The 27,599-nt window shown below is 36.1% G+C and overlaps 1 protein-coding gene across 1 annotated transcript in view; it reads right to left on the minus strand.

Moving 5' to 3' along the window:
* The window catches only part of LOC123711498, a 160,944-nt gene extending 133,650 nt beyond the window's left edge, over positions 1–27,294 (minus strand). Inside the window, exons 1-2 of the mRNA XM_045664119.1 lie at positions 27,017–27,294; positions 7,921–8,119 (exon numbers count right to left, since the gene is read on the minus strand). Coding sequence (XP_045520075.1) covers positions 7,921–8,083 — 163 coding nt within the window. The 5' untranslated portion in view covers positions 8,084–8,119; positions 27,017–27,294. The remainder of the gene's footprint in view (positions 1–7,920; positions 8,120–27,016) is intronic.
* Between the last annotated feature and the right edge of the window lie 305 nt (positions 27,295–27,599).

The following is a 27,599-nucleotide window of genomic DNA, read 5'->3' on the forward strand; positions in this document are numbered from 1 at the left end:
CTCGGTAGCTCGGTCAAGGATCTCGTTATGGTGGCCTTTAAGATGATTTCACTTCAATTTTTCATTTCGATTTAAATGGCTAAACTGAACTTATTTCTCTTTTCTCGCAAATATATTTAATTGTTAATCACTTACATCGCTTCAGTCTATATTGGCTCTTTAATAAGTAAGTATATACAGAAGCCAAGAAAGTTCTGTTGTTCTGTTAGTTATTAATGAAACAATAGAAAAATTAAATATTACGACTGGAGCAAATAATTTCTATATATCAGTGTTGTCAGTTGAAGAGTATTGCAGACTCTATGTACTCCACCGTAGCGCCAATAAGTTTGATGCACTGTAAAGTGTTAATAATAGAAAATTAAAGTGTGGTATGCTCGTGACGGAGCGTTCATATATAATTAGCTAGAAATGAAAACGCAATACCGCGGACAGCGTTATTCATTAAACTTTTGCTCTGTCTCTATATACTCCATACTCAACAGCTACTTTATATTTCATAGAACATTAATAGACGACTTACTTTCAGTGTCATAGTATATTAAAAACAATGCAAGTATACATTTCCCACTATTAAAACAAGCTTAAAAAATAACTAGATTGATGCACGCTCGTGAGAGTCCTGTCAAAATGGTCATAAACAATAACTCGTCGTAGCGTCGAGTAAATCATCGCTGTAATGTATCGGTCACGTCCGCCCGCCCTACCGGTTCCCGCCCGCCCGTTGACCGAGTTACGGATATAAAATTTCCTAATATGCATAAACGGTATTCGATTACGACTTATGATATATCTCGTCACCTCCATCTTTTACCCTAGATCTGTACATCCTCATACATCTGCGATATCGTTAGCGCGACAACAGTCACAAATAATACGTCTTCTTTTTTCGGTTGACAAAGCCCGTGCTTCAGAAAGAAACAATATCCATGCAGAGATTAATCTTTCATAGTGCTTCGACGTTCCCTTCGCTCTTCATTCCGACATGCTCAGCGCGTGTTGCACGCCACGGCCGATCGCGTTTTCAAAAATCCTCTCCTAATAATTAATTAAGTGAAGGTGTGTAAAGATTAGTCGGTATTTTGTAATGATCTTAACCATTTCCGAGTGCTTGTTTTAAAAAGTCTAATGAGGCGTACTAGTAACGGACTATACCCATCAAAATACCTTTGATAGTAGAATCATAGTTCGTTACTATTATTTTAATATCAATGGGAAAAAACTAAATCGCTAATCTCTTTTCTCCGCTCCGCAGTCGAGCGAGGGTCGTTAAGTATTTAACTATTTCCCACCTGGAAGTGACTCGGGAGCCCTCTCGAGTCTATTGTGAGGGCCAGACGACCGAATATGCCTATAGGTACCGACACGACTACATGACGTTGCTCGAGTGCCGCCATTGTCGTTCAGCTAAATAAATATAACATCAAATTTACAATTTCCTAAGCCTACCAGATTCAGTTCTTTAACGTTAATTAAAACTTTTGCTTATTTTTTGGTTTTCAATACATAGAAACGAATATTATATTTCGGAATAGGTTCACAATTAAATGGAAAGGTTGATGAGTTGTTGATGGGAGAGCCCACGATGCTAAATGGGGATTTAATCGAGCGTCATAGATACCTATTGGGTAGCGAAGCTTAGATAATAATAAGAAAACAATGTTATATAATGTATATATGTACAAAAATGTATTAAAATACTGTGCGATGGACATACTCAAGAGCGTTAGATATTGATAGCATGAATGTACGTATTTTTATCTGATTGTTTGCATGGTGGAGGTGGTCGTACGTAAGGGTTAAAAATAAAAGATTAATAATAATTGAGCGCGTCAGATTTTCTAAGGGGATGTTAAGCGGACCTAAAAAAACGATCTCATGAAATAACCTGACGAGTTAGGGCTCCTATTTGGTGGCGATACTTCACATGGTACAAGGTTTGGCCCCTGTATATTAATCTGCCACGCTGTAGTAAATACTGAAACCCCTCTTGGACTCCCTAACTATTAAAAAAATGAAATTTACATAGATATATGAAACGATTCAGACCGTTAATGTTTATAGTAAAGGTGTCAACAGGATACAATGTACACTCGAAAGTGGCCTAGATTGTTAATATATCTCGAGTAAACATTGACCGCAGTGTCAACATTGATAAATATGTGTTTTTCTGTTCGTCTATTTACACAATCGCGCATCGATGCAGATAGCGATTCCACGAACGAAAAGCAAATATCCCTTTAGCTTTAAATTCTAATAGGTTGATTTTGTTGGTGGCTAGGCTAGTCCTTGGAACTCACTGTTACTCTACACGTTAGTTGAAAGCATATAATTTTTTTCTTTAACTTTACTTAAAAAACCTAATGCTATTCAGTCAGAGCATTTCTGACTTAACAAGAATTTTTGAAGTTTCACTATCACTAGTAGTTTTAATAATGACAACTATAAAATATATGGTTCGGCAGCCCTAGGTGGTACGGGTAACGCGTGTGTGCGTATTTCGGTTCTCAATTAGGGATGTCAACGAGCGCACTTTAGAGTTTTCAGCTGAGAATGGTTAAAGTTTTGGCGGGGATCTGGAAATCTTGCGAACTTGAAGCATTGTGGAGCGAACAGTAACTATCAACGTTATCAAACTTATCAACTATCTTTGGTTTTGACACTTTTTGTTTTTTCCGAAGAATTATTATATATTTATTTAGGTTTAGTAGTAATTTAACTTTTCCTCTTCTTCTTCGTAGCTAATGAGCTATGAATGCACTTTGTAAATATATAAATATTTGCATAAACAATGCGAAGGAAATCAGAAAACAAGGTCAGCATCTTTAGGTATATTAAAGCGTAAAGTTTGTCAGCCACAAGATAAATAGTGGAACAGTTATCTCTCGCTAATGGAGCCTCGTCCCCCCTCTTCAGCCCCACACCCCCGGGGACCCAGTGGCTAATGGCTGCTCTGTTGAATGACAATTATTCGAAGGAAAAATATATATCTTAAGATCAGGAAGACAACGTTTAGTGGACTGAAAATTAGTTTTAATTTTTAAACGGGAATTTAATTTTGACTCCCGGCTCTTTGAGGATAGTAATAATTTTGTATATAAATCTAATTTCTCTAAATGACAATTTTCTTGACGAGTGTATCTCATACATTGTATATTTTAGTTAAAGTAATGTGTAGTGAAGCCACTTCTCAACCCACGCCTAAGAGAAGGATGAGCTTAACTAACGTGATTAAAAGACATATTTGACAGGCCCATATTCTAATTTAATAACATCTTCGTATTGAGGAGCGATAGGATTAGGAAGCCATGGAGAATCACTCGGCTCAATGAGATAAGACGCATCTATGGCGAGATGAAATCCTTTTCAATTGGAATTACCAGTACTCAAGTGTATTAGCATATTACTATCAAAACAAGCATTTGCTAATCAGGAATACATATTTCGGGAAAATAAGGTTCATGCCCAAACATACATAATATTAAACATAAATTATTTAAGCATTGCGAAGATTTCTATGAAATAATGTAAAATGGCCCAGCATATGTGAAGATTTTGTAACAAAACTATCTTTGAATGCAAATATCGAAGCGTTCATCGAAGCGCGGCCCGCGAGCCGGTATCGACTCGTTTTGAATCTCAAAGCTCTGCACCTAGGGTTGCCAGATGTCAACAAAAAATAGTTGTCGGAACTTTATTTTTTTTTCAACAATAATAATTATATACTTTACTAATGGAAACATCACAGGTATTCCATACAGAATATTTTGTTTACTTTAACAAATAATATTTAAAGTAAGGTTTTAAATGATCAAAAAAACAATTACAAATATCGAAATTATAATCGCTCGATACTTTACTTTACTCGTGTTTAGATAAATTTAATGCTTGTTTTTATTTTTTAAATTATAAAAAAACATCCTAAATGGAAAGCCCTATGGAAGCTGTAGCCCGTAGTCCGGATGAATTACTGTTGTCGATAAAAGTGACCGAGAGGCTCTAACGAATTCATCAATACGGCCATTGTGGAGGTGCACATCGGCCAATGATCAACACTTGTCACGCCAAACCAACACCAAAAGTGTTTTACCTAGAACCAATCACGACAGAGAATATAATAATGTAGGATTTTTGAATGTCACAAAGGAGATGGAAAAAAATAATAATAGAGAAAGCAGATGTTACACAACATTGGCTAAGAGTTTTCCCGAATTTCATTAATCAACTATTTTATTTTTAATTATAAAGGCTTTTTGGTGGTTTGTGTGAAACAAACAAATAGTGGACATGCTTTCAACTCAACTGTCGCTGTCACTACAGGTCCATATTAGATTGAGCTAGCACACAATAAAACTATTCTGTGAGCAATTCAACCCTTCGCCGGGGACCGTCCGGAGGACACAATGCGCTGATAATTAAGTCCCCATTCATTCATCGGGTACGTGACAGGAGATGTCCGACGCACGCACCTAAGGAGGGGCAGTTGAGCCGCGTGGGATGTGTCAATACACAGTTTAAACCCTTTCCTTTACAATGTGACACGCTATCATTGTTTTACTGTATTGATATTTAAGAGAAGAAACAGTTTATTGTTTGATATTATAAAGTTGCCCATTAGATCGACCACTCTGATAGCAAAACAGATGCCCGCGTCACGGAGCCGACAGCCAAGTGCCGCTACTCATTACACGATGCATTAATACTGATCTACGCTTCGTTAACATCGCGGGAAACTTCACGTTGTTAATAGTGCGTGAGGACAGATATAGGCCTTGGGCCATGAATAGATCGTACGGATTGTGGGCCTTCTTTTAAGTTACGAGTTATTCACTCGTTTGAAGGACGTGGTTCTCAGCTCCAAGCTAATTGCGTTAAGTTGGTGCGGCACCGTAAGCAGTTAGTGGGAGCAGGTCTAATTATGTTAAGAGGTCACTTTGAGCTGCGCCGACACTTCCGGCCCCGCTCACGACTACTTGGTGTATCAACACACGCCGGGCTTACATTGTTTTGAACAGATTGGGTACATGAAAACACGCCGTACAGTTTGGATAGGTAATATTGACCCGCAGACCGGATAATATAGTCAAACATAATTATTACCATTTTAAACTCAATCGCCACATGTGGGAGGTATCACATCGCATCACTCAAAGGGAAAAATTAAATTGCATAATGTCGAGAAGCGCATTCTTGCTAGTGTTCTTTTTAATTTAATATGACCCCTTAAAAGGGGGCTGACGAGCATGAGGTCCATCTGATACTCTTACTTTTAGTAGGTAAACTTGTTTTCTAAACGTAGTATTTTTAAAATCATTCTTATACATCACTCAATGCCGTCATGTGAGCCTAGTCTGCAGTACAAATAAACAAGCGGGAGCAGCGTCGACAGGTCGCACGCCGCTTGAATCCGGCCGCTCGTCACTCCTCTCAGTTGTCGTGTTGTGTTGTGCTCGCAACTCCCACTGGCCCACTGATTACTTCACCCAACACTCTAACTTGTTATGTCACCGTTAACCCGGCAAACAGCTCGTTACTACACATTGCACCTAACCCGACACACAAAACAGCAAGCTAAAACAAAAGTGTCCTCTCGACGTGTGTTTCATTCCGTTCGTACCCTTTAGAAACTGAACCAAATCCGTGAGCTATTATTAATGCATAGATGATTGTCTGTTTTATGGTAATAGACTTTATTTTGGCTTTACTAAACGCTCACATTAGGATTCTCTATGGAATATTGGCTTCGAACAAATGAGGATTAATCAAAGCTCGCAGAACAATAAAGCAAATGAAAAACTGTACATTTTGACGAGTTGGGTCGCCCCAAGCGTACACAAGTTTTTAATATCCTGTATGCTTAAAACGGGTTGCATGCGAAATGAAATCGTGTATTTTGTTGTGAGTAGGATAAAAATTACATAAAACTCTGATACTACTCTGTGGATTCATTAGGACTTCGAAGAATCGGAAACATTAATTTCTCTCGATAGGATTTGGTTAAATAAAATATAACTTAGGTATGTACATGTGATCATAAACTAGTTATGCTGAGTTCAACAACCCAATTTAAAGAATTAATGAGTTGTTGAGGCGCTGCCGTTGATTCCAAAACACAAATCGAGTATAAATTTACAAGTGAAAAAGTGTCAAGTAGGGCGTTCCTGTTATTTCGTAAGTAGGACAAAGCTGTGACAAAGTTGGTAACTGGTGGCCAGCAGCAGGCAACAAGTCCGTCGATGTGTGGCAGCCGGCGACAACCCCCACTGGCTAACTTATGTAGGACTAATATTGTTACATCGGTTGCATAAAAAGCAACGGCTTTGATTTCTACTTAATTCTTCGTAAGTGATATGGGATGAAAGTGTCGCTACCAGCTAAAAGAAGCTCCTGAAGTGTACGACTATAACATAACATCTCGCGTCGTTACACAGCTGCAGTCCCGTATCGCTCTCGTGGGACTCGTTCGCTTCAACTGCATATAGATGCGATGCACCTAATGTCATCTTCAATAGTTAATAAGTGTAATGGTATTGCTTAAAATGTTATATTCTTCTCGTGAAGAAGCATACAAATATTCTTTACTAGAGTCGTCGTATGTGTGCTGTTATGCTTAAAGTAAATAATGGAGGGCCCACGTCCTGACGTCGCCGAGACACTGTTCGGTTCGGTCGAGTCACGCTGCGGCGAGTTAGATGGGCCTACGTGACGTCATTATATACGTAATTGGTTCCACTCGAACTTGTAACGATCTAATTGCTTTTTTTATCTTCTGGACATTATCTAACAGTAACGTCCAAGTTGTACAAAAATGGCCAAGTTTAAGATCGATCAGGCCGTATACATGCGCAGACCGAATTGCAAATAACAGAAGACAAATCGTAGTAAGCTGGAAGGCTCCGTCGAGGCATCGAACGGTCGCAGGTGCGGATTGGCAATTAGAACAATTAATCATGGGAACGAAGGTCGTTTGCGAGACAAAGATTGGTGAGGTGACATAAATCGTGCGCTATCTGCGCGCATTAAATGCAAGCTTCTGTCCCGAAATGTTCGAGGGAGCAAAAAATCTCGCGAGTAATTGGAGGCAATCAGTCCGGTATGATAAGCTTTCAGCTCTTACGCGAGCCCTAACCCTATTCGCTACGAATGTCAGAGTGTTGGCCATACAAATTCGATTGCTTTGCGTTATTGTTAAAAGTTTGTAAATAACACAGGACAGGACAAGTGTTATTTTACTATAAAACTACTCAGGGGAAATATTAATAAGTATTCCATTATCATATTCCTCAGTAGAGAAAGTAGCCTCGTACAAAAAGGCGAAGCGCCGAATTTTAGTGTAATAAACGAGGTCTAAAACGTTCTCGGAGGGGAGTGACAGAGTACGAGAGGCAATTTGGGAGTACATAAATTAATAAGAGCTTTGTGAGCTGAGGGCTCGGCGGACGACGCGGAGCGAATACCTTAGTCTCACTTCCGTTTCGCTTCATTTCTAAATTACTCCAACCGAAAGCCAAGAGTGTCGCTTTTTTTTAAATTGCATTGTAAATTATACACCTTAAACCTCGTTTTCGATGTGCTTATGCTGCTTCTTAAACCAACCCAACACTTGCACATAAATAATATAATTTAGCTCGTCGCGTAGACATAATTGTCAACCTCCTCTAGGTACAACAATGGCTCCTCGGGTGAACATTACTGAGAGATACTAGTTCCGCTCTTGTATCTCTTTACACTCGAGTGCGCCCCGCTTCCAAATGTAGCAGAGCGGACCTTTAATATGCTGAACGTTAACGCTATATATCCGAATGGCAGAAACCAACTCGTAATAAAAGATATTAATTTTGTTTAGGATTGCAATTGATATAATATAACTTCAACTGTTTAAATGTTAATTAATACGACCGATGCGATCATGAGCCTTACCTCCATCGTCAGGAATGTTCAGCAGCTTTTTGGCGCCAGGACTGGGTCCCCTGACGGCAGACAGCGCCCGCTGAAGAGTCTCGCTCATCTGCTTCGATTGCCCGAGCTGCCCGCCCGCCCACAACACGAGCAACGTCGCCCACACGAGCCCCGCGTGACACATGGCGTCTGCCCTGCGCTACATGCTTTTGTTGATCATCTGAAACATGATTACCTTTATATTAGAATGTACTACAATAATAAACACAAAATATTGATTGGGTCGTTAAAACGCCGAAGTTAGAGCGAAACCCATCGAAATCAAGGACACAATATACACCTAATATTATTCCACAAACTCGTTATGTTTCTTGGCCCAAAATATGAAATAAAACATATTTCGATGAGAGCTCTCAGCGTGGCACAATTTAGCTGAAAAAGCAGAAATAAAAAGCGGAATTCTATTTCATTCGGAAAGCAGCTTCGTTGGCGGTTTGAAATACAATTAGAAACTTTGAGTACTATTTCACTGAAAAACCATATCCATGTTGAAAATACTGAGAGGAGCAGAACTGTCAGTCATTATTTTTGTCAGATGAACTGGAGATATTATAACGAGACGCCGCTTTTGGGTCGCACTTATTTAGGAAAATCTGATTTTCATTTCAACATACGTATTCATCTGCTCAGGCAAAGTCTGAAGAAGAGTTCAGACAAAATTGAATGATTATCACGTCAGAATAAGGGCAAGATATACCATTATTCACAAAACAATATCACTCAACACTTTCAGGACACACAAACACAATACACAACTATTAATATTCACAGAAGTTAACAAAATCCACAATATCCCGTTTCGTTAAACCGAATGAAACTAACCTAAGAGTTTTAACTAAACCATCTGACCACCAATAAGCTTTCGAAACTTGGAACGAGTATTTACAAATTAATTCAAGCGACATATTTATAAAATGCAGTCGTACGCCTTTGGTAATAGAGCACGTGTGCCCGCAAAGTACGGGCGTCTCGAACGCACATCTTTGTATTCAATTCTCTACCTGAGTCTTGTCCCTTTTTTCTTCATGTTACATTTAATTCCAATACTTCTTAATGCGATACTCTTTAAGACCAATATCGCCCGACGATTTAGCGATGACTATTGCAAAAGCTTTTTGTTCAGTTGGAACCGATCAGGTGAACGAAGGTTAGTTAACGTACGAAAATTCATCAATGATAATTCATACAATTCGTGGTACAAATAACTTCATAGTGGGAAAAGCGTGACTCATAATTCTCTAGATCTTGTTATTCTGCTTCTGAAATTTCGAATTGCTCAAACTTTTAAAAGAAATGTCTCCGATTTAAGTATAAAAAAGTATTAAATCCTTAGAATATTGAAAACTTTTTACTTTTACTTTGTACAGTTTATTCATAATAGATAATTCGAAATATTGAACAATAGTCTGGCCATAAATACTGTTATATAAAATTTATCCTTTTTTTTCAGCTTTTTACTTCATCCAGCTCTCACTCACACTCTAGCCCCGACCTCACTCAATAAATTTTAATAATATTCACTTCACTATACATCACTTCATTAAAAAAAAGCATATTCATATGTAAAAAGAACTTATGGCTGGACTAGGTATAATGCAGACAATTTTTTTTCTCTAATGTATATTCACATCATTCTCCACTCCAATTTTTAGGCAGTCGATACATTTAACTTTTGGAAAAGTTCAAAATTCTACACCTACCTACTATTTAACATCAATCATGAGTCTGAACAAAATACCCGACAAAATATTATGCTTACTTTTCACGTAATTCCTTGATATAGGTAATAGAAGTGAGTAAGCGTTTATTTGAGAAAAATCTAACAACATTACGACGGCGTTTAGTACTACTAGAAGAGAAGCCGGCGGTGGTAAATAGCTGGAAATAGTTGTAAAACTTTGACATTATGTATTCAGTCATATTTTAAATGTACTCTGTATTGAAATGGTAATGTGCGCGATACAAATTAATATTTTATGTACTTACTATACGAAAATTGCAAACTGCAAATTTTAATTTAAGCGAATATCATGCGTTGATTAAAAATGAATATTCAAAGCTTTTTATGGAATATGCGACGGAAACATTAATAAACCTTTGAAAGCCGAAATCCGACGCAATTAAACTTATGGAGTTTAAATATACCCAAAAGAGGTTTAGTATCGAAACAAGTAAACAACGCGACGAGGACACGTCTTCAGCATTCCCGACCGGAATGAAAGCAACGGAGAGGTTGAGGTGGTCCCGGCCCGCCAGCGATTTGCATACAACACCGATATTCAATTAGTTAGTAATTGTCCATCGCTAATGAGCACACGCGGCCTCTTAATGAACAGACACTACGCAGCATCCATTAATTAAATTAATTTCACCCAATAACAAAGTATTCATTACAGATAGCCGTCTTTATCACTACAATCAACAATCTACATTGCTGATAAACATCGAATTGGTTAAAGCCAGGCCTTATAACAGTAATCAGGAAGGATAGGGAGAAAAGTTGTGTTCATTTCCAATAAATTTAAAATAGTCGCAAGGCGTCAGGGACTTGTAGGTACAGACACCAGTTAGTGCCACGGTTACCTCGATCAGTAAACACAAAGCACAACTCCTAATCATCCCGACGGAATGAATGCAAATCCATTACAATAAATCCGCCACAAATATAAGTTAGCATCGTCCGTCGGTCCGTTCATAAATATTCAGCGAGGCCCGCACCCGCCGCGCTGACACAACACACCAAACCCGAGTTTGATCAACTTCACTAATTAATTTTAATTCAATTTTTGGCAGCTGACATTCCTGGAGACCAGTACGTCTACCGACTACTTAACACGAGACATATGAGTCCGAAATCTTTAAGACGTGATTCAAATAGACCCATCTTTCGCTTATCGCACCAACAAGCGGTTTAATAAAACTCTGCCAATAAGCCTATTGCAACCATATCTCTTGCCCCCTCTCGCTATTCGTTCTGTTGGGATAGGGAGGTCCGGGAAGGCTGGCCGCAAATAACACATTTGGCTCTCTTCAGCCATTACTGTTTACGGCAGCCGCCGACACATGATTCTAATTGCAATCACCCGGCTATTAGCCAAAGTAAAATTAAGTAAAGAAATTACGTATCGCAATAGGAATATGATATATTCGTAGATTCGTAACTAATGCACACTACTATCATCAATCGATTCATACCGATGATTCACATTCACAGCACAACTGAAGTTGGAGTATGAGCAGGGTTTTCAAAAATAAAAAAAATCGTTTACAAGGCAATTTTTATAGCTACAAACCGTACTGTTAAAGCCAAGATATCGATTTAAAATCTGTGTTAATAATTCAAATGGAGCGATAAAACTAAACGAGTTCAATCAGCCGTAACGACTAACGAGTAACAACTAGCGAATCCGTTCGCTGACGCGCGTTCATATATAATTTAACATCTGTACATTGCTTGTTGCTAAAGGATATTGATGAGTACAGTTGCCACACAAAAAGCGTTGTAAAGCGAATGCTAACGGCAGTATAGTAGAGTTTTGGATGCGCATCGAGTGCGCTGACCACACATCGATAAACATTTAACTGTGCCGGACCACACGCGATTTCTCGATAATTTTACTATGGATATATTTTGCAATATTTACTCATTTACTGTTTTGGAACACCGAGTGCGGCAACTCTAGACACGCATTTCATATTTAACAATTGATAGGACAGATTCATCCACCTTCGAGAAAAATAAATATTTATATGGGCTAGATTTAAAATAAAACTAAATTTTAATAGATTAAATCACCGAAACAAACAAAGTATCTAAATAAGAGGCCAATACTGAGTTCCAGCTATTTTAATCATATAGTCTTTCCATTATCGCTCAAACATATTAATCCTTGACTAAGCGTGTGTGCGTAATGTATATCAGTTAGCCGACTTGACGCTGCTAAACTTTAACGCAATTTGTGACAAATGCAAATTTTCATATTATTGGAAATGAAAAGTAATAGATATTCGCAACCAAATAAATGCTGTAGAACGCGGAATGCGCTATTTGGGTTCATTGTTTAGAGCTAATTACTGGCGGACTTAATTAGTTCCGGCTATTACACCCGCGCCACGCGACACTCACAATAACATTCGATTCATAATTTGTCATTTCAAATGATTCATTTCGAATCTAATGGACATTTTATGGGACAAGCGTCCTAACTTTTCGACAATTTCTCTGCTCACCTATTTTTGACGATGTATTATGATACAACAAAATCTAAAAGGGGTCAACGACGCTCAGCAATCCTTCCAGATGACGTAATCTCCAACCGAGTGTCTGGTCACAGGGCAATAAACAACGTCAACGAAACGGGCACAATTCTATGACATTCGTTGGTTACTACTGCGATGGCAAATGTAAATACTTTGCCAGCCCTGCTGTCTTCGGTAAGTACTTAATCAAACTTAGATCGTATTACTTTTATGTGCAGGTACAACCTACAAACTTTATAATCACCTAGTATTAGTTCCGTTAAGTTCATCATTAATCCTATAATCTAAAGTTAATTAGTCACTTAACACAATAGGAAGCCCCGGGCCGTTTCCCAGTAACACGAGTCGTGACATCCTCACGAGTAGACATCCTGCGGCTGGCCTATGAATGCTTTACCTGTAATTTCCTTTTACTAATTTATTTGATCATTAACGTATAAACGAGATATTAGGCTTATTTGTTTAAGCAACGCATCATAAACTAATTCAAATAAGAGGTAACTAATATGTCAATTTTAAGATGGGACTGGCCAATGTTTCTAGAATTATCGCATAATCACTACAATTTAACGCAGTGTTAAAGGAAGATGCTGGCTGAGATTCAATGAGATATAAATAAGATTTATACGATGATTTTACATAATAAATTGCAACGAATTAGCAGGTTGGCGAACTTCACAGGCCTCCTGATTATTCACTACTAGTATTAGATTTACAAAAGGGTTAAGCGTTAAATAATACGAGCACAAACTCAAACTTTACATAAGAAAATATAATAATATTTATTTTGCACAGATAATTTATTTTATATGACATTTTTTTCATCACATAAATGATGTAAAAATTCAAATGTGGAAGCTACAAAGCTACAGAAGCTACTCTTGTTTAATTTAATGTTACAGTAATATATATATGTACAATACAGTGGTGATTCTACGTATATTAGCTAGCTATGTTATCAGTATTTAAATTTATAGTTAACAATACTTAGATAATGATGTTGCATTATGTAGTGTTTAATAATAATCTTTCTACAAATGACAAATCTATTAATCGTGAACAAGTAATCTGATAGTGCTTTTAAAGGTATTTTTATTTATAGCACATTTAAATTATACTTATAGATTTTTACTTTATTCATTTATAGTATTTATTATAGAATTTAACCAATGTTTCTGATGATGTATATTGATAATATCTTGCCGTCTGTTGTTGTAAACTTTATTACTTTTATAAAATAAGGGATAAGTTATTTTCACCATAAATGGGCGATTGGATGGATGGACGGATACTGATTTTCAAGAAACGTAATTATAAAAAGTCGAGGCGAGAGATTGGTCTCGATAACCAAAACGATTTTTATTTAATAACGTGCTGAAAGTTTAGTCAGCTATAATATGCTAAAAGACCTCCCTGTACACCGTTTTCCCGATTTTATTGAACCAGTACAAAATGGCTGCCTTGAGGATAAACTTCTGATGGTGCGATAACTCGAAACCGTCGTAACTTGACGTATGATTGTATCAACTGCGACGCCGTCACCACTTTTATAATTATTCTGCAAAAATGGAGAGTCAGAATAGGTTATAGGTATAAATATAATGTGTATATTATTTCCTTCAGTCGAGTTGTGCAGTGTCCGCCGTCGAAGAGCAAGTTTATATCAAGTGCTAGACGCTAACCGAGTTGCTCTAAGCGCCCTAACTTTATCATTGTATTCCCGTTTTATGCACTTCTAGCGGTTCGACCTCACGCCGAAAATGTTACTTTCATACTTCAGAAGAGTTTATTACTGTATACATAGTGTTTTATGTCGATAGTAAAATTATGGAAGTATAATCTATCACTATGTGGAAAATAAAATAGTAATATTTTGCGGGTAGCCGATGTGTAGGCGTGAGTTAAATTTATGATGAAATAAAGTACGAACGAATAGTAATCCGGTGCACATTCAATTAGCCGATTGGCACGAGCGGTACAAAAGCACAGATTAACTATAATGCATATCCAAAAATATTGAATTGCCTTCCAAATGGAATGGATTTAGTGCTACGTAGAAGAAAACAAACGTTTTTATTCGTATTTATATTGGTTCGGAGTTTTCTGAATGTTAACTCAGAGACAATATTGTCTATACAAACGTAATAAAAGAGCAAAAATCGCGTGTTGAACATTACAAAAAAAACCACAAAGCCGATTTTTTTTTTCCATCTGATTGTCTGTTCGTATGTATACGCTAGTCTCAGAGACTACCCAACTGATGTCAAAAAAATATAAATATAATAAAATATCGTTGTTTTTCCCCAAAAGAACAAGTCGATTAATATCTTAGTAAAGTTGGCATCTATTGTAAGCTTGGTGGAATGGCTGAAGTAAGCCACTCCACTAGGCCACTGAATAAGTTATGGCCAAATCCATTTGTCCCAATTCAAGCAGTTGTACACTCAATACACGTTTTTGGGTCTGTCATCTGAGTTGCCTCACGCTGTTCTGCTTCCTGGGTTAATTTGTTAGTGGTTTAGCAGGGTTAGGTTAGTAGTTAAGCATGCGAATGTCCTTACCTGCGCACCAATAAAAAAAAACTAAATTTCTTTCACGAAAATCATACTAAGAACATATTTTCTTTTTTATGGCGCCCTCCAACCAGCAACAGGTTAGGCGTTCTCCTTAAGAACTTATTTATTTCTATAGGCTGAGCGTTGCCTGATAATTTATTTATAGCTCCAGCAGGAAAATTAATCATAATTATGTAAGAGTTCTTATTCCACGCAGACGAAGTCGCGAGTAAAATAATAATTTATATTTAAATATGTCCTTTCCAAGAACGAAAGTTAATCATAACGTTGAATCAATTGAAACCAGTAAGTGTCCTTTCATAGTATTATAATTATGGCAGTGTTTGAAGCAGTGGATATAGATAAACTGGATGCACTTAGGTATTCCGAGGTAGACAAGCGTGAGTCAAGGTGATGCGTAATTACAACTTGGTAATCTTCCCAAATCATTTGCGTGCATTATTAATGACGTTCTAAGCCTCCAGAGAACATATGGTATGCCGCTATTTATTTTTTAATTATTCATATGCACAGATTAGGTAAAGATTATATGTTAAAATGAAAGTAGGCAGGGTAAAATATATCACATTCCAACGATCATTGTTTCTATACTACTGATTTGAAACAATAAAATCATTTCGTTTTAAAACTTCTATGATTCAGCTTCGTTTACAGTTACTTTGATTTAGATTTCATTTTATAGCTATATTTAAATCCTCGTTACGTTCTACGTACTAATTACGTGGTGTGTCAGTGGCACTAGTCGGTCATAATTCGTGCAGGGGTATACTTGTATTGTATAAGTATTTCCTCAACGTTAGAATTTGGTACACACAACCCTACAGAGGACATCGCCGGCTCTAATTACTCGTTACATAACTTATGAAGCCGGCTATTATAACCATTGTAAATCGTCATGTCCTGCAAGTGTTTACTATATAATATACCTTTTGTTAAGCCTCAGCAGGGTTTATCGTAGAACTAACAAGTGCTAACAACTGCTGCTAACTGCTTTAATGTAAACTTCTTTTTTTAAAGGTATCAGTTTGTTGTGAGAACAATATTACAAAGTTTAAAATATGATCAAAGGAATGCGCCCGAGTGTCTTTTGTCCAGTGTTTAATATCTCTCGAGAGTTAAGAATTGTGAGTCACATGGCTCCTATAATTCCGTTCACGTCCAAATATATGCTTTTGAATAACTTTTAGTTTAGACATAAACTGCAATATTGGCCTAGTGGCTTCGGAGTGCCACTTATCCCTGAGGTAGTAGGTTCGATCCCCAGCTGTGCACCAATGAACTATCTTTCTATGTGCGCATTTAACATTCGCTCGAACGGTGAAGGAATACATAGTGAGGAAATAGGCTTGCCTTACACCCAAAAGTCGACGGCATGCGTCAGGCACAGAAGGTTGATCACCTACTTGCCTATTAGATGAACAAATGATCATGAAACAGATACAGAAATCTGAGGCACAGACGCGAAAGGGTTGTAGCGCCATTGATTTATTTTTATTAGACAAAAACTAACCTCTTTAGAAATGGCTAAAACCAAAGTAAAGTTGATAGTAACTTTGCTTTGGTTATATCACAGCCATTTCTGATTTTTAAACTGTCTTCCTAGTCCAATGCAGCAGATATACAATTTTGCTATTGGATTAGGTGCCTTAAGCATGTATTAATGTAATCTATGAGTAAATCTGAAAGCATAAACAGTTGTAAGCGGAGGGCGGCGTTATGTAGATGTGTCGCGATATCGCGGGAAATTTACGGCGTGTAATATTGCGAGAGTCGAGCAAATGTTCGAATTATGGACGCGTTGAAACACTCGCGTCTCACTCGAGACAAATGCAACGCGATATACAGTATCATTGTTCATGTTCCCATGCTGATATGTCTTCCAGAGAGATACATTCTTTATTTCGAGTAATTCTATCTAGAGGCGTTGATCACGTATAGATATATATATATCCCTATGAAGCAGTTCTTTTATGTATTCAAACAACTAGATCCTGATTTTCCGTACACTTTAAAATGAATTTCTTGTTTTCTCTGAATAGCGTGAAACGTAATGTAATACATCGTAAGACGTCTTCTAAATGAAACCCGGCCGATAGATTACGTCCCGTGATGTCTTGACTCTGCCCGGCAGAGGGTGAAAGTAACGGGTTAATAAAAGATCACAATCGTGTGTTAAACGTCTCTTGACGTCGTTAACGTAACGTGTGTCACGTAATGCGCCGCTTTATATGCGTGTCAGAGTCACGCAGGCTACAGCTATCACTTTGCGCCTACTCGGAGTCGGGAACGCTCAGCCTTAGGGCTTCCTAATTACCTACTAGTTCTAAGTTACTCTTCAAAGACATACTTGTACATTTTAAAACCATTTTGGGTTGGCTGTACTTTGTTCGTTTATTACTACTTCAACTTTTATATACGTCAAAATATCCAAGGGACTAATCATATTTGGTCGTAGAAACCGATAGTCCTAACAGCCGATAACGTTGTTATTAAGTACCTAAAACTTATTATTGAATAAGTGATTAATATACTCATGTATAAAATAAACCACATTTTATTTATTTTACATGAAAATACGACAAAATATGTTATTTTTAGTTTGTTTGAAACACTTCTGTAGTACGTACGCACTTTGTAGTTCACGCTGAATTAAAGTAGTGTCATAATTTCCCTGCATGTTAAACTGATAATTAAAAAGAACAATTTTTCGTAATACATTGACAGCATTGAGATCATCATTCAAAGTCGTCATTTTCCCCTTGAACTTCTCGTACTTATTATATCTTCTTCCGTACCTATTGCACAAATTGCAATAGACATATCCACATCAATAAACTCTGCTTCAGTAGTAGATAAATCAGGTCTTAAATTTTGGGCTAACTGAGCCCCACCACTATCAACACTGGCAGCTTCACCACTCATTTTCCCGCCGACGATACCGTGCCTAGCCCGTTGAAAACAACTGGACGAGCAAACGAAATCTTCAACAAAACGCGGAGCAAAATCTTTTTTTATATTTATTTTTAACTTTTAATGCATAAAATACCTTTTTTCTTTTGTTAGTGTCGCTTTTTTTCTTCTAAAAATGTAGAATTAATTATTGTTTTTTTTTAACTTGTTGCGTAAAAGAAATATAACTTCTAACGCGTGTACAAACACGTACACACGATTCTTTTTCACTTTCCAAATGGGAATTATCGAGTGTGATACACCATATTCCGCGGCTCAATCTTTGTTTGGAATTCTACTCTTAAGTTTTTTCAATTATACTGCATACGTGTACCTATTTTGTTTCTGAGAAATACAATAGACACTAAACTCGAGTCGTTTTTGTTTACTTTTGCGATCGTAATGACTTTGGTGTGTCAGATGTATAAAGGGGATACTGCCCTCGCCTTTACAAATGTTCACAATACGGCTGGTCGTTCTAACAGATATAATTGTCCAAAAATATCAGCTTAAAGTATGAAGATATGTTGTAATAAGCAATGTCGTAAAAAGCGGTGTTTTTTATAAGGCGGTTTAATAGACTTCAGCCTTAATTATAGATTTATTTTGGCCAATATAACCGGTATGTTGTTCTAAACGATGTCGTAAACGGTTTTGACTGTATATACGTATTTCTAAAATTGCAAACTGTTTAATGAGAGAAAAAGGATATGTTTACAGAAGTAAGATATAATGTTATTAGCGTGGAGTTGTAAAACTCGCTTCACACTTAGTACATACAGCAACCTGCACCATTTAGCATCGAAAAGGAGTTATAACAATCATTTCATTGCTATAAATATGTAATGAACGTGACTAGTGAATAGCAGTTATTTACAGACTTTAGCACACTAGTAAATAACTAATAACGGTATTTAATATATCAAACATTATCTATCATTGAAAACTGTCAAGTTGTTCCATCATTGCCATTGGTAGCAAAATCTGGTTAGGCAGGTAAGATCTCGCACAAAGCGCGGCCGTGTGTTTGACGCGCGGAATGAACCTCGCCAGATCAAAGGAGATACAATTATCTGCTCCAGCCCCCTCCCTCTCCCACTCCCGCTGTCCCTTAATAGATACTGCTTAATTGTTTAAGCTGCAATATAATCAGTGTAGAGTGTCACACAAATGCAGTCTCAAGGAAGTTCTCAAAATTATTGGTATTAAAATATGTACAATTTGTTATATATTGTATGTACATATGTTGGCATGTGCAATGTATTAAAACTAAAAAAAATAAAATGAGGGACAATTTGTCTCTCAAAGAATAACATTAAGAGCAAGACTTTGATAAGATAAAGATGAAACAATATAACGGCTCCAGGGCAAAAGAACCTCTAATTAAGAAAGCGTCCAAAAAATTAAGAATTTGTTAAAATTTAATATTACGTAGTTGGTCCCAAAGGTCTGTCACTAACACATTATTTTTAAATTTCGAACATGATTTTATAAAAAAAAACAATTGCATTCTATTTTTCAATGTTTGACTATTTTTTTAAAACAAAAACCAATCACTTTCCGTAATTTTGAACGTTGGAGTGGACATTGAAAGAAAACCGAATTGCTGTCATTGCGTTGCACCGCTGTGGGCACTCGCCGAGTAGCATTTTCAAGTTACTCAAAAATTTGAATATAACGCTTAGGTTTGTGTACCGTACTATTGATAGGTACAATGAAGTCTCCAGTGTTGAGGACAAGAAAAGAACTGGCCGGCCACGCTCCGCAAGAAGACCAGCAGTAATCAAAGCTATCAAGACGCGGATAGCAAGAAATCCTGTCCGAAAACAGATGTTGATGCCTTTGCAGATGGGTGTCAGAAGGAAAACAGTTAAAAAGGTTTTAAATAAAGATCTTGGTCATACAAAAAAGAGTGGACACTTACTTAATGCTCGTCTAAAAGCAATAAAGCTAAAGAGATCGCGGGTGTGGTTAAAGCGGTTCGGGAAAAACCGACACCGTGATATACACGCGTTTTTACGGATGAAAAAAAAATCGATATTGAAGAGAAGTACAATAACAAGAATGAAAAAGGGTACGCTAGGAGTTTTGAAGAAGCTTGAAATAAAGTTCCGAGGGTGCAACATGGACATCGTCCATCATCAGTAATGGTCTGGTTGGGAGTGTCCTATTACGGGCCAACTGAGGTTCATTTTTGCGAAAAGGGTGTCAAAACCAGGGTAAAAGTGTACCAAGAGACGGTTTTGGATCGGCTTGTCAAAGACCTGCCCAGCACGCTATTTGCGGGACATCACTTCGTGTTCCAGCAGGACTCTGCACCTGCACACAAGGCCAAGACTACTCAAACTTGAGCGACAAAACATCGACTTAATTAGACATGAGGATTGACCTACCTCCAGTCCAGACCTTTATCCTTTGGACTATAAACTTTGGCAGGTCTTAGAGAGGAAGGTCTGTGATAAACACATTAAAATTTGGAGAGTCTGAAGTCATGTTTAAAAAAAGCAGTCTTACGAGCAAAATATTTACTATTTTACTTGATAAAGATTAAATTAATTATTGAAAGGATAGTAAATCAACCATGTTATGGGGAACCTAGTTAACTGTAGTGTATAAATATCCCTAAATAAAAAAAATATTAAGATATTGTGTTATTAGTTTATTCATTTTTATTACATAGTACATCTTTTATTACGTGTGTTATCACTCCCAATTAAGATTTCATATTTACCATAACCTGACAATTGACGGTAGTATTGATTGATTTTGTAGTTGTTGTAAAATGTTTGTGGAGAGACAACTTACAAGTATTAATTACATTTCAGCAAGAAGCAAGGGATAGGTATCCCGGGATTTATATTGTTACAATTTTAAGAATATCCTAGCTTAACAAGATTTTCGTGTCAGTGTCAGCTAAAATTCATTGTCTCAGCGAATTAATTAAACTAAACAGGATGGATAGATTTCTTAAATTTTCAAAATTTAACTAAAAGTACCAATGTTTTCATAAAATATTCTGAAGTTTCTTGCCAAGTCTTCTTGCACATTTAACGTTCATAAGTGTACCTATATGAATTTAAGTTATTTTGACTTTGAAATAATCAAAATGTTTACATTAGATCATCTATATAGCAGCAAATATTGTAGGTTTCGTCAATTCCAATTAATTTCTTGGGTATTGGAAAAAAGCGAATGAATATAACCAACGCCGTGAAACCAATTGTTATTTTCGTACCTACATTTTCTTTGCCATCTATAGATAGCTCTTCTTTAAGTATTTACATTGTTCATTACTTGAAGTAGAGGTTTACATTGGAAACGAACTTTCTGTAACAACAACAAAGTTCTATTTTACAAAGCCTAACGCTTATAGATATAATTATTTCGTAAAAATGCCGATAAATATTATTTTATAAACTTAACCCAAGATACATTTATAGATTGTTCTATGTTAGAATATTTTCACAAAAAACAACTTAACTTCGCCAAAAATGCCTCATTTGTAAACCACGACCTCACCGAGGAATGAGCAACTTTTAATTTGACGAAAAAATTCACCTTCATTTCTCATCTTAAATCACATGAGATGTCAAATGGCATTATCAGAATGTTTAACCGCTGTGAGAGTTTGAAAAGTAAGTTACACAATCGCAAGGCTGGTAGTGGAAGGCAAGGCACATATATATATATATATATATATATATATATATATATACATACATATATATATATATGTGTGTGTGTGTGTGTGTGTGCCTTGTGCCGGCGAATCTGTGTTTACTCAGCATTATTACTCTTTAAAGTTGCAAACAAAAATCTCTTAACTTAATATTCCGAAACTATTAAATACTAAATACTAGAGTTGTCAATAATCAAAATTAGTTTAGCGTTTGTAAACAAATTCCCTTTCGCCTTTTTATATAAAATAACTAATTATATGTACGTCTGGCGATGGAATGTTACGATATACTATGTTTAGCGTTTGGATACTAAGATCCATCATAATGTTCGGGGTCCCGATGATTGCCATCGTGGAATTTGACAACTGACCAGAGCGGAGACATTCATTTTGCGATAGAGAACTCCTTAGACACAATCATTAATATACTGTGTGAGTAGCTTAATCATTAAATATTGGCATGGGGTAATTGATTAAAGCTATGATAAAACAGGAACATCGTCATGACCAATGCGAGATTGTACCGTGTTTGCCCAACACTGTTTGTGCCAGCCAATTAATTCAAGAGCAACAATTGCAAGTTGGTTTCAAAACAAAATGCCGCTTCAGCCCCTGCACTAACACAAAAAGTTCTGATCCCATCCGAATCATTATCATTAGCGTGAGGAGTTTTGAGGTTTGAGGGAGACGGACGCTAATTTACATTGTAAATGACTGTGGAGAACAAATAAATTAAATATTAAATTTTACATTGTCTAAAACAATTTATGATCACTACATACTCAACTTAATGTAGCCAAATTCTCTTACTCACACGAAAAGGCCTTATGCATTTGGATACCGGTGTTCGGTTTCAGCAAAAAAAAAACGTGTCATTAATAAAACCGCACCAGTAATTATTTAGTTTTTGTTTCTCAGGCCGTGAGAACAGACTCCGCAAACAATGAGATTGATATAATTAAGTTTAACCTTACGTGTCGCAGACACTGAGCGATCACTCTCTTGATTTTGGTACCTGCTAATGTACTAAAGGCGCGACTGAGACATGATTGATTGTTATAATATTTCATATAGAGTATGTGTTTTTACAAGTAATTGAATAAGAGCATATCGCATTATATTAATGATGAGCAAAGGCAAGGCTCAGGGAACTCTCATAGGAAACGAGACAGTTGCGCGCGTACAGCAATCCACCTCTCGCTAACCCGAAACGAATGTTGAACTGTCGACTCTTAAACTATCAACTTTCATGTAAATATATGGTATACATTTTTAAGATATATAAAAATGCATCGCCTCACATTATGGTAATGTCGCGCAGTCTATGCTAATGGCTCACTGCGGCGGGTCAGTCTCCTGTTATTGTGCACTTTATGCAGTACATGCGTTATGGCCGTGTGTGACTATTTATAAGTGTGAAGATATTTATTTTTTAATTATTTTCCAAAAAGAACTGGGTCTAGTACGAGGTAACTAAATGAAACTCGTACAATCTGCTACCCTCATCCATAAAAAAATATTATCTCATTATATTATTTTGTTTATTGTTGTTTAGACTTTGAGATTCCTTTAAATTAAAGACCAAAAACAATAAAAAATATTTCCCTTCATTTGTATTTCCGATGGCAAACCTGGAAATACGCGATAACAATACGCCATAATATCAAATTATATACGATTACAATTATTATTAACTGTACATTTCTCCTAAAACCTAGGTAATAGTCATTCTTTATTTCTTCTTTCTGTTTCTGTTTGTTTCTCCTTAGTAAATCAACATACAGTATTCCTTTCTGCGTAGGCATTACGGCCTGTGAAAAATAAAAAACAAAAGGCTCTGCGGCGATTATGCAAAACAATCTTAATCCTTTTAGCGAATGGCGCCGTTTGACGTGTGTGAGCTGTCACATAATTACTTTATTGCTATACAATTGAGTTTAATGTTCCGCCCGGAATTAACAAGTTTCGCTGAATTCGGAAATGTCGCGCTTTCCTCACGTCCGCCGCCCCAAATGAGCTTCTGTCACCGACTGTACGCCTTGCGACTTTTCCACAAATACATTTTATACTTGGGCATGGGCACTTTGTAAATTCTCGGCTAGTTATTATATTTAAGATGTACACTCGTTTAATTTACCTTTTACGCAATTATAATTTTTTGTCATTTGAATTTAACCATTACGATAACAACGAATTTACGAGCGATGGACTGACGAAATAATAAAAGTTTCTGGGGTGAAATGTATGGAAGAAACAAAATCTAGACCCAAATGGAGCAAAGAAGGCACTTTGCCTTAAGAAGGCTTTACAGGAAACGAAACAATAACAGTTTAATTATAGTACTGTTGACTAAGTGGTTAATAACACAACTAATACCTATTTAATATGTACATTTTAGTGTGAATAGTATTGAGTTAAAGGTTATGACTTATTTATTTTTAAATAGTAGTGAAGTACTGAATGGCTGAATATTTATAAACGCAAAGTTAATCAAGTCGTCACCGCGCCGTAAGCACATTAGCCAAGTAGCCGCAATAATTTACTGAGCCAGAGTCAGCAATACTATGTCGCTACTGGCCCCTACTGTAGCGGGTAAATTAATTCTTTTAATTTATGTCTGTAATTAATTCAGACGTCTATTACGCCAACTCAACGTGTAACTTCCCAGTTGCTTTGATAAAAACCAAAATTAGAAACGCCTGAGCTAAAACTTACATGAGTTAACAGATATTTAGACACTCACTCATAGACTGAAAACAAGGAGAGACCGTTAATGCGAAATGAAAGCACAAGCTCCAAAGTCCTGAAGTCTAATTCCCAAACAGAGTAAGATTCTATGACCACTACATCTACAAATAATGAAATGTTTCATGATTTTAGTTCAACTTAATAACAACCTTAATAGGTTACAGTATGCAGCCGGCCTCTTGGGCCAACATATGTTGTAGCCGCGGCGTATAATTTACAAGCCGATACCTCTTATTATCTCTATAATTTCACGCCTCACACACGCATGTCTTATTTTGTTACATTTTGAAAACCTGACAAAACATAAGATAAAAACAAAGTTTTTTACATCTGTATATTTTACTACATATTTATCAGTTATACAAACGATTGTTAATCCTAATGCTAATTTACAAAAGCTTTTTATTTTACGGCGTATAGTCGGTGAATGTCAGTTGAGTTTGAACAAAAACCGACTATCTGAATAGCTAGTAAAAAAATAAAAAATATGAAAAACGAAAAATTAAGAAATTTCTTTTGATAGAAGCAAAGACATACCTACTTAACAAGCGTATTACGCCCCACCTCCCCTCTGACAAACTGACAGGGTAATTATTTGGACAATCCGAAGCGACGAACCGGAAAACGGATCGGCCCGGCCCGTCTAAAAAGTCAGACTAATGTTAAGTCAAGAGCTCCAGCACTGTTAATATTCTAATAAATACATGTATAGACTTCGTTAACGGAAAACATACGCGTTAATTGCGCACATGGAAATAAATTCCAATGGTGCACAGCTGATGTCGAAAGTACGATCTTTACGATCTACTGAAAGTATGATCTCGGGGTTGAGAATCTGCTCAGCTTTAATAGGACCAGCACCGACGTAATTTACATATTTAAAAAATATATATAATGTATATATGCTCATGTTATTCGTGTATTAATAAACTACGCACATTCAAAGTTTCCGTTAGAGAGACGCGGTCGGTGCGGTTCAGATCACGATAAGTAGCGTTCGTTTTGTTATGTCAGCCTCGAGTTTGAAGCCTGCGAGACGGCCTGTTAAGCGATGAGCTGAGCGATAGCCCACGATACCATCACCTTTGCAGTACCGCGTGCACTTTGGTAACTGTTCTTTATAGTTAATATTAACGAACCGCTCTGTGAAGTAAAAGTACAAAACATAACTTAGGGTGTTTAGTAATCATATATACAGTGAGAAATTCATAGTAAAATCACCACCAATCAACAAAAATATAACAGTAAGTATAAATTAAGTCTGTGATGTGTCTTTAAATTTTACTTTACAAATTTCCATAATACTTGAATCCCTTAGAGTTTAGACCAATCATAAAAATTAGCGTATATTTGTCATAATATACAATTTTTTTCATCCACCAAATAGGAATTATAATAGGAAAGGAACCAAATTATGTTGAAATTAATAATGATGTGCAGCCACTCTGGTCTAATCAACAAAAGCTTTGAAAAGCATGTTTTAATTCATGCAATATGTATTATCATACTATCAATATATGGAGCTACATTCTTTTATCATGTCTTTATTTGTTATAAGCAGTGTATTGAGTGGCACATTGTATGCTAATCATAGTTTACGTTAAGACAGTGGTGACTAAGTAATGTATGCTTTATGAATACTGAGCCAGCCATTATGCACCCACTACACTGTAGACTATAATATTTTTGAGTATTCATTTAATTATATCAAAGCAGTAAAAGTGATGATCCAATATACTAAATTCCGATGACAACATTGCATTGCTGCCTTTTAAACTGCAGGAAAAGTGTTATGTGTGACAGAAGTCACTGGAAACTGATAGATGAGGGGTATGCCTGGAAGCTCATTGAACAATGCTACATTTGATAAATTAAATTAAATCTACGAAAATTATAGGTTTTATGTTGTAATAAATTACAAATTACCATAACAGTACCACTCTCATATTGAATGGCTAATTGTGTATTTTCTGTCAGCAAAACCCCAATTATAGATCTCAGCCGGGAAAGCTAACATTATTACTTCAACTTACTACCAATTACTTAAACTAAACTAACTTAATACATTTGACATTAACAGATGTGGTGTAGAGTAATGTTCTATCGGGAAATAAAATAATGGAACGCTATAAATGTAGGCGAAGTAGAAGAACTAGTTTAACAATATATCTTAAAAACTAACACCATATGCTTAATTGTATAACTGTTTTGATTGGAATTGAAAAAATATTTCACGATGCTTGCTGATGCAGTGCATCTGACAAGTATGGAAAAAGTTTCCATAAGTTTTTTACTTGAAGTGCTTATTGATACTACACTTGTTATTATATTGTATTCAGCAGTCAAAGTGTATTAGATTTAAGATTCTTACATTCACTTGAATAATCTAAATGAGAATAACAACTTTAAGGCTACTTTGAAATTTCAGCATTTGCTGAAACCTGTGTTAGTTTTTACTTGTGTATGTTAGTTCCTATACTAATTAAACCTTTGGGCACCACAACCATAAAGAAACATAGTTATATAAACCCAACTTATATGTGTTTATATATATGTATGCATAATACATATATATATATACCTACTACCTACTTCTCGGAGAACTTAAACAAGTAATGAGCTTACTAACGTAACGTAAAATATATATTAAAGAGATATACTTAGAGATAATATTATAACATTATACTTGTAATTCATAATTTTAGAAAGTTTTTAACATACACTAACAGTTAAAAAGCTCTAAGTGAGAAACTTTAATGAACATGCGCGGTGAAGTTTTTCTTGTATATAAAGTAACTATTATTAAACTCTAAAAGTTTATAAACATATGAAAGAACTTTTTTACCTTTTAAGCTTGGAATGCAATCCTGATAGTTTAATGTCAAAAAACGCTGCATACACTATGATATTATCAGCACATTCCACACAAAACACTAGAGAACTCGTCTCGATCACAGAAACTTACACCTTTTTGAATTAACACTGAACAGAAGTTAACTAAAAAGAAACCCTTAGCATTTTTAACACTGTTTTAATACATTTAAACACAAATTGAAGACATAAAACGACTTTCCTTATATAAAACTTTAAAAATTCAAGTAAACAAATGATTTAGAGCTTACACGCGACGGCCATCTTCCGCCATTCCGCCGAGTGCTGACGCATAGTTAAAGGTTATAGCCGCTACGTGGCGCCCTCGCCAGAATAATACAATGTATAATACGAATGGGGCAGTGTATGGTACAGTGATGGTTGTTGATTCTAATTTCAAAAATTTAACATCAAATACTCTAATACGGCTTTTTAGATAATATAAAGAACGAAATCTTTAAAATAACATCTTTTTGTGGACTTTGATACTATCTAAGGTTGATTAAATTTTTATGTACAAGATGAAAAAAGTTAACAAAAATAATAATATTTTGTTA

The sequence above is a fragment of the Pieris brassicae genome, chromosome 6, assembly GCF_905147105.1.
Source record: "Pieris brassicae chromosome 6, ilPieBrab1.1, whole genome shotgun sequence".
NCBI lineage: Eukaryota > Metazoa > Arthropoda > Insecta > Lepidoptera > Pieridae > Pieris > Pieris brassicae.